Genomic DNA, 11775 nt, shown 5'->3' with positions numbered 1-11775 from the left:
TGATAATCTCAAGATGTGACTGATCATGAAACATTATTGATTGATTATTGATATGAAACCAAATGATGTTGATCTGTTTATCATGGTGGACCAATCAGAATGTTTCATTTCATTCATGACCTCAGTTTGACTCAAGCAGCTGGTTCTAAAATATAATCAGACTTCTTATATATTTAACATATTCAGATTACTCTGATCATCAGTCGTATTGATACCATGTGATCGATGATTGTGTGTACCTGTCGGCGGGGGAGGGGCCAGGCCAGCTATGTTGGGTTTGATGTCAGGCAGGAAGGGAGAAGGCGTCGGCTTGACGTCACTGTTGCCAGGCGACATGTAGGGCGGAGCCATGGAGCTGCTGGGGGTGACGGGAGGTGTTGGGTTTCCTGGAACCGGAGAAGAGGGGTAACCTGGCAACCCTCGCCCCGGCTAACAGACGGCGCCGGAGAGACGACAGAAAACACAAAAACCTTATTTCAGCATGTGCGCCCTCACTTCCTGTCACATGTCTCCTGCTCTGTGTGTTTCTGATCATGTGTGTGCACCAACACTCAGGTTAACACAGCGGTCTATATGACGTCACAGAGGCGGGGATAAAAGCCCCACCCACTCATTATTAAGGAGGAGCAGCTAATAAGAAGAAAGCTGTGTTAAAGAGGGAGGAGCCAAATCAGCCAAACACTCACAACGAACAGACACACACGTGTGTGCGCTCTCCTTACCCCTGATGGCTGGTTGAAGGAGTTATACACTCCTGCGGCGCCCCCTGCTGTCAGAGTGTTTAAGCCGCTCTGCCCGTTAAACTGGTCCTGCTGCACAAACCAATCAGCTGTTAATCAACAGGTGACAGCATTCAGGACTCCATCGCTCCAACAACACCGTATAGCTGCTCACCTTGTAGTACTGCGAACTGGGGGGCCCAGAGGGAGGGTACTGAGGTGGGAGGGGCATTTTATGGCTCTGATAGGAGGGGGAGGAGCCAGACCGTGGCGGGGCGGGACCTGGACCAGCGGGACCTGCAGGGAGACGAGGAGAAAGCACACCTGAATCATCAGAACACGAGGTCTGTGTCCCATCATCAGCTGTGGTGAAACCTCCACCTCACACCACCTCACACCACCTCACACCACCTCACACCACCTGCAGGTGCAGTTGATCCTGTTTGATGGCGTCGTGACGATAAACTTCAGGAATCATGTAAAACCAAAGAAAACAAACAACCCGTTCTGCTCCAGCGCTCCCTGTGAGCTTTACTCTGGCGTGGGCAGGTACGAGGACCCACCAGCACACCTCAGACCGACTGTCCTCACCTGTCGTCAGACCAGCCTTACAAACCTGACCAGGCTAAGGTCACTTCCTGTCCTGTCAGGACTGGCAGGGCTGGGTTCTCGTTAGACCGACCTGTGAGACTAACAGCGTCCTACCTGGGTGGTACTGCATGTTGGGGCCCGAGTAGGGGCCGCCGTGACCGCCTCCAGCTGAACCAGGCATGGATCCACTGCCACCTCCGGGACCCGGCATGACATTCACACTGGAACCGACGGGAACGCCGTACTGCTGGGACATTCCCGGGAAGGACTGAGGGCGGGAAAGGCGTGGACACAGGTGTGAATTCACTCACTGACACGGTAACCTGAGGGTCAGCAGCACGGACTCCTGAGCCTCACCTCTGAGCTGTATGGTCGTTTGAGGCCCTGCGGGGGCCTCAGGTGTCCCTGCTGTGGTCCAGGGCCATAGTTTGGGTGCTGGGGGACCCTCTGCGGGCCCCCTCCTGGTCCGTACATGGGGCCCATTGAAGGGGGACCTCTGGCGGGGCCTGGACCTGGGCCCATACCTCCAGGAGCCATGCCAGGAGGGCCGCGGGGGCCGGAGTGGGCCATGAACTGGTTATTGTAGGCTGGACCACCCATCTGGGAAACAACCACAACAAATTTATCGGTGATGTCATCAAACAGGTGTCCTCAGCACAAGTTCGGCTAAAAGCGAGGAAATGCTCGTCTGCTGACAGAGAGGACCAATCTGGACTGTGCTGGAGGCGCCGTGCTCCGGGGACGCCAGCACCGCCCTCAGGTTTAAACTCGACCCCGTCACCAAACACACCTCCACCTCCCACAGCGTTTCTGTTCATTCACCTGCACGAGTGGACCAGCAGAGGGAGCTCTAACCCAGGCGCCCCAGTGACCTCATGCTTCTGCTCACCTGTCCATAGTTCATCTCCTGGTTTTGTTTCTCCTGGATGGCGGCGACGGTTGCTGTAGCAGTGGCGGTTGCCGTGGCAGCAGCAGCAGCAACGGCGGCGGCGGCGGCAGCCTGAGTGAAGTCAGCGGAGCCTCGGGAGCCTCCGGGGTTCGACGGATAGCTGCAAACAAACGACATCACTGACATCACCGACCACCTGACGTGGGACAGATAAGACCCCTCGATATCTGGATGAGAGGGCGGAGCTTAGCGAGCTGCACCCAAGCATCCACCCTCAGGACAGAAACCGGAGCAGCAGGTCGGTTTATTTCAGTTTCTGATGCTACCGTTGGCTACGACGTGACGCTGAAGCAGACACCCACCTCCCCGTGTACCCGCCCGGTCCTCCTGTGTAGGCCCCGCCCGTACGGCCGTACATGCCCTGGGTCATGTAGCCTTTGCTGGGCTCTCCATAGCCCTGCTGGCCCATGTAGCCTCCGGGCCCGCCGGCCATGCCCGACCCCCCGGGGCCCTGCATCATGGGACCCCCGCCTGGGTTGGCCCCGGGCCCCATCACGCCTCCACCAAGACCCTGATGAGAACAGAAGTAAACATTCATCAGACAGGAAGTGACGTTGAGTGAGTAAAAATGGTAAATGGCCTGTATCTGTACAGCGCTTTACTCAGTCCCTGTGGACCCCAAAGCACTTTACACATCCACACATTCACACACTGGTGATGGCAGCTACATTGTAGCCACAGCCAGGCTGGGGCGCACTGACAGAGGCTGCCGGACACTGGCACCACCGGGCCCTCTGACCACCACCAGTAGGCAACGGGTGAAGTGTCTTGCCCAAGGACACAACGACCGAGACTGTCCAAGCCGGGGCTCGAACCGACAACCTTCCGATTACAAGACGAACTCCCAACTCTTGAGCCACGATCGCCCCACAAATGATCGATAATGTCACATCCTTCTGCTTGGTGATGTCATACCTGGCTGGCCGAGGGGTTTGTGACTCCCCAGACAGTTGTGACCACGGAGAGCGATCCTGTGGGCTGATTGGTGGGCTGCTGCCAGCTGGAGGGGTCGTAGGGGTACGAGCCGTCACTGTGGGGGGGCGGGTCCATGAGTAAAACAATTATGCACTCTTACACAGCAGCACAAATATTTATTATATATAAATATAAATGTGTATAATTATGAGCTGAAAACCTTTTGTCAGTTTATTTTGTAGATTTTTGGGATCAGAGTCAAATTCATGATTTATCGATTTAAAGTGAATCCACTGAAATCTGACTCGACTGTTTCAGGACAAAAATATTAGAGTAAAAGTAAAGATGACAGCTGTGTGTGTGTGTGTGTGTGTGTGTGTGTGTGTGTGTGTACCTGTGTGGGTTGTTGGCTAGTCCAGCCTTCATCTGGTTTAGAGGGTTCATGGTGGGCGGAGTCAATCAGACAGCGTTCTGAAAGACAGACAGACATCGTCTCCAATCAGCTGATTCAGACTTTGGTGCAAACTACATTTCCCATCAGTCTCTCTGCACACAGACCGTGACGCTGCGCTGAGTTTTCTCCACCAAAGTCCATTCAAAAATCCTCCCGTTTAAAGAAACCTGCATGCACCGGTTGTATCCCTATTCAGGGTCTGCAGCCTTAAAGGCTGATTACGTCACAGCGACACAACGATTCAAAGGCGTCCTTCGTTTCCCTGAATTTTAAGGATGGGTCGTGTATCCTTTATGGCCCAACATATCCCAGACTTCATAGCGCGGTGGTGGGTGTGGATAATTTTGCCAAAAAAACCCCCCAAAAAAAACAGTGGACGGCTGAAGCAGGGCGGCTGCAAAGTAAACTTTTAAAAGTAAGTACTGAATATTATGTCACTTATTTATGTGTGAATGTTTAATAATGGAGATCGGCAGAATGGAGCTAAAATAAATGTTTGTTTCAGTTCTATGAAGCTTTGAGTATTTTGGATCAGTAGCACTGCTGTGTTTGTTGCATCATATTGTGTAATTGTTTATACGCTTTATATATTCTGAGCTAAGTTGATCTAGAGTGTTACATCATATTCTATAAGGATGTTATGTGTTTGTAGACTTTCTGCCCAGTTTGACCCATTTAGCAGAAGTCAGCCTGTTTAAGGCTCTGATATCTATTCTGTGTGACTTAAAGCATTCATGTTCTACAGTTCTTACAGGTTCATAGAAATTTCTGTTCAATCAGAACCAAGTATTTGAGTTGATGATTGTAATTTTTATACAGTTGTTGTGATTTGTATTTTAACAATTTTTTGATTAATTTTTGTTTCCGTCACAATATTGTAACGGAAACAAAAACATTAAAAAAATGCTCTTTTTTATTCGGGCTACTTAAATTTATTTTGGGCTACCAAAAACTGAAGAATGCCTGCCCGAAGGGCTACCAGAGATTTTGAAATTTTGCAAGCCCTACATATAATATTGTCCATATTATATTTACATTACCACAGTGATATGGCTTATTCTCATGAACAACATTAGCTAATTGTTATTTACTAGCTAATCTTAAATGACTGCTCAGCACAGACATGAAGCCCAACAATCATGTTTCAATCCTGTGGTCTCAGCCTCAGATACTCAACTAATCACACAAAGCTCGTGTAGAAACAAACAAACAGATGAACAAAAGATGTTCTCCTTCATTTCTGTCAAACAAAGCTGTTTGAAACATTTCCAGCAGTTGGTGTCATGGTTGCTAGGCAACCTGAGGAGCGCGACATAGGCTAGACCGTCCCATTTCACTTGCGGCTTTAGCGGTCTTTGAGTACGTGGCCCTTGTGGACTCTAAGGCTGCAGACCCTGAATTGGGACACAGCCTTAGTCTCCTGCTGTGATCATCGTGAGTACTCCAATACCCAGAATGCCCTGCAGGGAACTTATGCATTAAATATGACCACTAATCACCCTCCTATTGAACACGGCAAAGGGAAGTGATCAGAGGCAGTGATTATATAGTGATACTGAGAAGGAACAGAAATATGAGTTTATTAAGAGCAGACATGTTTGTTTCTGCTTCTCAATGAGTTGCTGTGGAGAGGAGGAAGATTTCCATCAACTATTTCAAAAGAAACAGGAAGTCAAGTTTTATACCCAACTGATTGTGAGGTCGGAGGAAAGACCGGGAGGAAACACGCATTCCTCGATATCGCTCAGCGCGCACACACACACACACACACACACACACACACACCAGGGCTCGCAAAATCACTAGACCGACGTCCCGGGGCTAGCCATTTTTCCAGTCGGGCTACCAAAATCTGTCTCTGCTCTGCTCGTCGGCCTATCGTAGGAAGGAAAAATATATGTCAATGCTTTTGCATTCTTTGGGAAATGTAGCTGGGTAATTATGTCATTGGCATCGGTGAGTCACTGTCAATATGTGACATATTGAAATCGCGTTTGAATTTGCGCTTGTTTTTTGCTTTCACTTTGCAATCGTGCGAACTGTGTATAGAGAGCGACAGCACTGATTGGTGAGTGATGATAATTTGCGCACCAATTCCTCTGACATCGTCTTATCAATCGTTAGCTAACTATGCAAACATGACAAGTGAAATCTCCCGCAGCTTAAACATGTGAGAGGTTGATCGCGCAGAGAATCGCTGAGCGTTATGTGAGTGCGTGTGTAAAAGCAGCAGGATATATATTTTAGTTCTGCTGAGCCAAATAAGACAGGTCAGGGTGAAGAAGTGACAGCCAAAGAAAAGCTTACCACAAAACGGAAAAGTTATGACAAATCAGACTATAAGGCAAAAAGAAAGTGCAGCTTTATGGTTTCATGGACAAAAGAATTTCTGTGGCTGCAATATGACGAGCTAAATAACCAGGGCTGCACATAAGTGGTCCGCAGGTGCGCATTCGCTGTCAAAATAAAAAACGCGCACAAGATAAGAAGTTGCAACGCGTGTTTGCATACATAAGATTTTCAGGAGGAGGACAGACATTTGTTTAGAACTCTTAAAGATGTCGAAGAAGCTCCTTTAAGCAATTACTTTGGTGTTCCTCCACCTCCAAAGAAATGTCAGGAGTCTGAACCACAAAAGAAGCGCGTATTCTCGGAAAAGTGGTTGCAGGAGGTGAGCTGGCTTCAAACAAATGATGAACGCACAGAGAGGTGGTGCAGAATATGCCGTGAAAATCCCACTCTAGCGGACAAAAACAGTGCCTTTTATATGGACGCAAACGCGCGCTGCAACTTCTTATCTGGTTCGCGTCTTTTATTTTGACAGCGAATGCGCACATGCAGACCACTTATGTGCACCCGTGTATATAACATAATGTTCTGCCGGGTGTGTTGTTGGTTTTCCCTCGATTTCTGAGTCGACAAGCGCCTTTGTTACTGGGACCAGTCATTTTAAGAAAGGCCCCCATTAGAACCCATGAGAAATGCAGGAAATGCATTATTGCTCAGTCTGTAATATCTTTCCCAGAACAAACACCAATTACAAATAACAAACTAAAAATAAACCTGAAAATCTGTTTAGAACAGCGTACTATGTTGCAAAGAGTGAACTACCTTTGGCCAAATGTAGCAGTCTTTGCAAACTTCAAAAGCCCGTGACTTCAGTGGAAATGTCAGATTGAGGATCTGACACAGACTGATTCATGTTCACAGTTCTTACAAGTTCATAGAAATTTCTGTTTAATTAGAACCAAGTATTTGAGTTGATGATTGTAATTTTTATACAATGTTGTGATTTGTGTTTCAACAATTTTTTGATTAACATCAATCAAAAAAATTGCTCTTTTTTATTCGGGCTACTTAAATTTATTTTGGGCTACCACAAACTGAAGAGTCCCTGCCCGAAGGGCTACCAGAGATTTTGAAATTTTGCGAGGCCTGCACACACACACACACACAAACACAAACACACACACACACCTGGTTTCTGCTGCCTCACTGACCCAACACTAATCACTGAACCAGATTCTCAGAAGCAGCTGAAAGAAAAGACAAAGTGTCTGAAAACCAGTGAAAGGACCACAGAGAGGGAGCTGATCGTGGGGCCCTGTGGAGTGTCCTCCTGTGGAGTGTCCTCCTGTGGAGTGTCCTCCTGTGGAGTGTCCTCCTGTGGAGTGTCCTCCTGTGGAGTGTCCTCCTGTGGAGTGTCCTCCTGTGGAGTGTCCTCCTGTGGAGTGTCCTCCTGTGGACCAGCTTCAGTGGTCCTGATGTCTGTGAGCGTCACGCAGAGCTGATCAGGACGAGCAGAGGGAACAAGTCAGTGTGATCATTGGTTCACAGAGATCATCACCTGTGCAGACCCCGCCCACACAGGTGATGGAGACAGGATGCAGGTATGTGGGCCAGCTCCTCCAATGAAAGCTTCAGTCTCTGTCAGGGAGGACGTGTGACGCTCGCACAGGTGACCCGTCGCAGCTCACCTGTGTGGGTCTGCTCAGGAGGACAGCAGACGCTCGAGGCCGTGACTAAGCCGCGAAGGAGCGCGATGGTCATGTGACTCAGCTACACAGTCACATGACCACCTGATTCTCTGCCTTCACTCAGAGCTGCACAGCCCCCATACCTCCCAAAGCACCTGATTCATGAGGGAGGGGCCTGATGGCGAGCGCTGACTGAGCCACACTGGTAGCAGCGACATCACAACCAGTGACCACTGTACTTCCTTTTTCTGATCACAAGCTCGCCGGGCTCAGAGGAAGCCACGCCTCTGTCCTCAGGTGTTCTACTTCCTGATCGCAGCATCTGATCCGGGTCATTTCCCAGACGCAGAGGTGCAGCAGGTAGAAACACCTGGCTGGAGTTGACCTGCAGGAGCCTAAAACTCCACAGGGGGTCGTGGCTCTTCTCCACCAGCTGGTTCAGGTGCAGCAGGAGGGGGAGGAGTCAGAGGAAACGCCTGCCAACGAGCAGGTTAGGGTCACAGAGTCTCTGTTACCACGGTAACTGGCCCAGGAAACAGAAACCCAGAGTTTTCCTTCAGCTCTGGATGAATGAAGTCAGGCTTTTAGCTGAACCGATCCAGATGTGGAAGCAGCTGTGCCCTGAGAACCAGGCCTCGTTCCAACAGGAAGTCACAGGATGCAGCTGACAACCAAAAGGATCCAAGTCTCCTCCCACGAGGAGCGCCGCTGCAGGTGTGTTTGTAGTGTGAAGGCGGAGGTTTCACACCGTGAAACGCTGCAGTGGGAGCGTCGGCAGGAACGTCGGCAGGAACGTCGGCAGGAGCGTCGGCAGGAGCGTCGGCAGGAGCGTCGGCAGGAGCGTCGGCAGGAGCGTCGGCAGGAGCGTCGGCAGGAGCGTCGGCAGGAGCGTCACGTGATCTGGTGACCAGAGTTCGTCTCAAACATCCAGTAAGATCAGCAGGAAGCAGCAGCCTGATGGGTGACCTGAGTCACAATCTGAGGTTTGACGAGGCTTCAAGGTCAGAGAGGAGGAAACTCAACAAACACCGCTCTGTCACATGACGAGCTGCTGACATCACAAACTCTTCTTCTCTGCTCACAAACTGACGTTAAAAAGCTGCCGTGGCTCTGAGAGCGAAACAGGAACGTCCTGAGAACACAAACGGGTCGTTAATCTGATGGCTGTGAGTATGCTGACTCCACGCACGCCACAACACAGCGTTCATCAGGACGCGGCGTTCCTTCCTGGGGCGATCGTGGCTGAAGAGTTGGGAGTTCGCCTTGTAGTCGGAAGGTTGCGGGTTCGAGCCCCGGCTCCGACAGTGTCGGTCGTTGTGTCCTTGGGCAAGACGCCTGACCCGTTGCAGGGCCCGGTGGCGCCAGTGTCCAGCAGCCTCGCCTCTGTCAGCTGGGCAGCCGTGGCTACAATGTAGCTGCCATCACCAGTGTGTGGATGTAGCGTAAAGAGCTTATTGGTCCATAGGGACTAAGTGCTAACACACGTCACCAATCAGACGCAGTTTCATTTATTTACAGATTTAACCTTTTAAAGTCTGAAAGATCAGGAATCTTCTTCTTATTTAAAGTTCGCTTTCCTGATTCGCAGCGACACCGAGAGCCCGCCAACGTGCCCGACCAACCAGCGTCACCTGAAACCAGGCAGACATCCTCCCAGGTGCAGCAGACGTGAACACGGCAGGTGTTCGGTCAGAAGGTAAAAGACTCCTCGTTCCTCTGACCCACAGACACACCTGCGGCACATCAACAGGCCGACCCTGACGTTTAGACCCTGACGTTTGAGGAGTTTCAGGTAGAAAACGTTTCACCTGTGGATCAGCCCGCTGCAGTCGTCACACTCACCTGCTGAACTCTGGCTGCTAAGAACACAAACTGCACCTCAGTGAAAACAAGAGTGTTTCTGTCCCTGCACACCTGCAGTCACCCTCAGTGGGCATGTCCCTGATTAGCAGGTGGACTTTGGTGTGAAGGTTTCTGACAGGCAGCGTCCTGCATTCCGCCAGTTCAGCTCCGCCCACAAAGCGTGTCACGCACAAACGACTCAGCTCGAGGCAACAAGCAGGTTGTTTCACAGGTAAACAGAAAGCAGGACGAAAAAGGAAGAAGGAAATGATTTACACATGAGTGGAAAGTTTAAAGTCTGCCAACACCTGAACTCCGCACCTGTCCATCAACCAATCAGGTAACCCTGTGTGTGCACACCTGTTCCTCCCAGCAGCTGACTCACCTGAGCTCCACACTACCTGCCCCATACCTCAGAGATAAATCACGATTAAAGCTAAACACGAATAACTTTTAAAGATGTGTTAAATGTGTATCGATCAGCAGCTCCCTCACACACACACACACACACACACACACCTGCTAATTAGACAAAATCCCAGAGTTTCACTCAGCCTGTTAGTTCAGTGACCTCACAGCAGCCATGGTATTGGCCACATGACGTCATTATACATGCTCCACCAGCACAAACAGGCCCAGAGGTCCAGTTCAGGTGAAGCTAGCAACTACAGGTGTCACCATCCAACTGTCAGTCAAAGAGGCCACGCCCCTAAAATAGAACCTTTAAGGCTTAATACAACTTAAACAGGTGAGTGGTAACAACATGCTCCCCGTACAGGTGTTATGAGACCAAACAGTTTGTGTTTCCGGCCGTAAACATGTTTGTTTCTACTCCAAGTTTAAACACAGGAGTCTATGGGGACTGACTCCCTGCTGCCCCTGCTGGATGCTGGCAGAACTGCAGGCAGCTCAGTTGGTGCAAGTTTAAAACCTTCTCCTCCACCAGTGTAGGAGAACTGGAGCCCGTGTCGTGCTGGGCTGGTGGAGTATCAGAGTGCTGTGGTTAAACAGCGTCCCCTGCTCGTGAACATGTCACTGGTGTACCGTCACAGCGGCCCGTGATGTGTTTTTTCCACAGTAAACGCTGTAAATCGACTTCAGTCTGCCCGCGTGCACGCCGCCCACGCATGCGCCTGATAAATGGGTTAAGTCTAATATAAGTTGCTGTGTCGTGCCGAGCCGGGCGGTGCTGTGTCCGTCACACTTCTCTGCCACCGCCTGCTGCCTCCGTCTGACCGCACAGATGGAAACAAAATGAGTGTCAGAAGACATTTTGAGATTCCTAGCGGTGTTGCAACCAGGGGGAGGAGGGGGAGCTGATGCTAACGTGCTAACTAGCAGGCAGCTCCTGCTACAGCAGCCGGGAAGTGGGGCTCCTCCGGCTAAAGCTAGTAGCACCACTGGCTAGCATTAGCGTGCTAACACACCAACAGCAGTCCCCTGCGTGTAAACAGCAGGGCTCATTTCACTGAGTACTGTTATTACATTGGATGCGGAATGAGGGCGCAGATGACTTCCGATATTTTTAATTTGGCAGAATTTTTTTTACCGTTTCCATCCTTGTTACTCAGCTAGCATGTTGTCTGTGACAATGGAATGCTGCAAGGCTAACAGCTAGCGACATGCTAACCTCTTCCTCCAACACAAAACACTCACCTGGTGTTCGGTGTAGTGTACCTGCAAACCGATCAGCCCGAAACTCATCTAGTCATCGATAATCCCCGTCCCCGAGGCCCCGCACCTGTCACGTACACACACGTATACTAAGAGCGGGTACACTGTTCCTCCCCGCAGCCTGCCCTACCTTCGCACTCCCCCGGTGTCCGAGCCCTGTTCCGGGGCTCCGCAGTCTGCTCTTCTCGGAGCCTCCGGGGCATTAAGAACCGAACCTTCCCGAAGTGTCCACGGCCAGGCAATTCCCCCAGTAATACTCCGAAGATCCGGCAAAAAAGTCCCGATAAAATCCTGACAGTGAGGCCGAAATTCAAAGCCCGCAGCTCGGTCAGCTAGCGCTGCCTGCCGCCGGCCTCAGCGTCCGATTGTCCGGCTTCAGGAGGTGACACCATACCTCGTAGATCCAGGAGGGTTCACACGGGAGAAGAGAGCAGATCCAGTGGGCTTAACTGCTCTACGGAGCCGCTACAGTTCGGTTCGTCTGTATCACTGATCGCTGCTGGCCATCAGGTTAAACAGTAGAGAGAGAGAGAGACGTTCACATAGACAGAGAGAGAGAGAGAGACGTTCACACAGACAGAGAGAGAGAGCCGTTCACACAGACAGGAAAGAGAGAGAGAGACGTTCACATAGACAGGAGAGAGAGTGGACGTA

At 50.6% G+C, this 11775-nt stretch overlaps 1 protein-coding gene across 1 annotated transcript in view; it reads right to left on the bottom strand.

Annotated features, from left to right (window-relative positions):
* LOC102776472 (zinc finger MIZ domain-containing protein 2-like) overlaps positions 1 to 11775 on the bottom strand; it is a 19913-nt gene extending 8138 nt beyond the window's left edge. The window contains exons 1-10 of the mRNA XM_087849576.1: positions 11252 to 11775; positions 3569 to 3645; positions 3175 to 3289; positions 2562 to 2770; positions 2200 to 2359; positions 1668 to 1910; positions 1425 to 1578; positions 895 to 1016; positions 723 to 812; positions 240 to 429 (exon numbers count right to left, since the gene is read on the bottom strand). Coding sequence (XP_087705702.1) covers positions 240 to 429; positions 723 to 812; positions 895 to 1016; positions 1425 to 1578; positions 1668 to 1910; positions 2200 to 2359; positions 2562 to 2770; positions 3175 to 3289; positions 3569 to 3618 — 1333 coding nt within the window. The 5' untranslated portion in view covers positions 3619 to 3645; positions 11252 to 11775. The remainder of the gene's footprint in view (positions 1 to 239; positions 430 to 722; positions 813 to 894; positions 1017 to 1424; positions 1579 to 1667; positions 1911 to 2199; positions 2360 to 2561; positions 2771 to 3174; positions 3290 to 3568; positions 3646 to 11251) is intronic.

The sequence above is a fragment of the Neolamprologus brichardi genome, chromosome 12, assembly GCF_056152115.1.
Source record: "Neolamprologus brichardi isolate AB-2024 chromosome 12, ASM5615211v1, whole genome shotgun sequence".
In the NCBI taxonomy this organism is placed as follows: Eukaryota; Metazoa; Chordata; class Actinopteri; order Cichliformes; family Cichlidae; genus Neolamprologus; species Neolamprologus brichardi.
The sequence above is the reverse complement of the archived record's forward strand: the minus strand, read 5'-3'. Positions and strand labels throughout refer to the sequence as shown.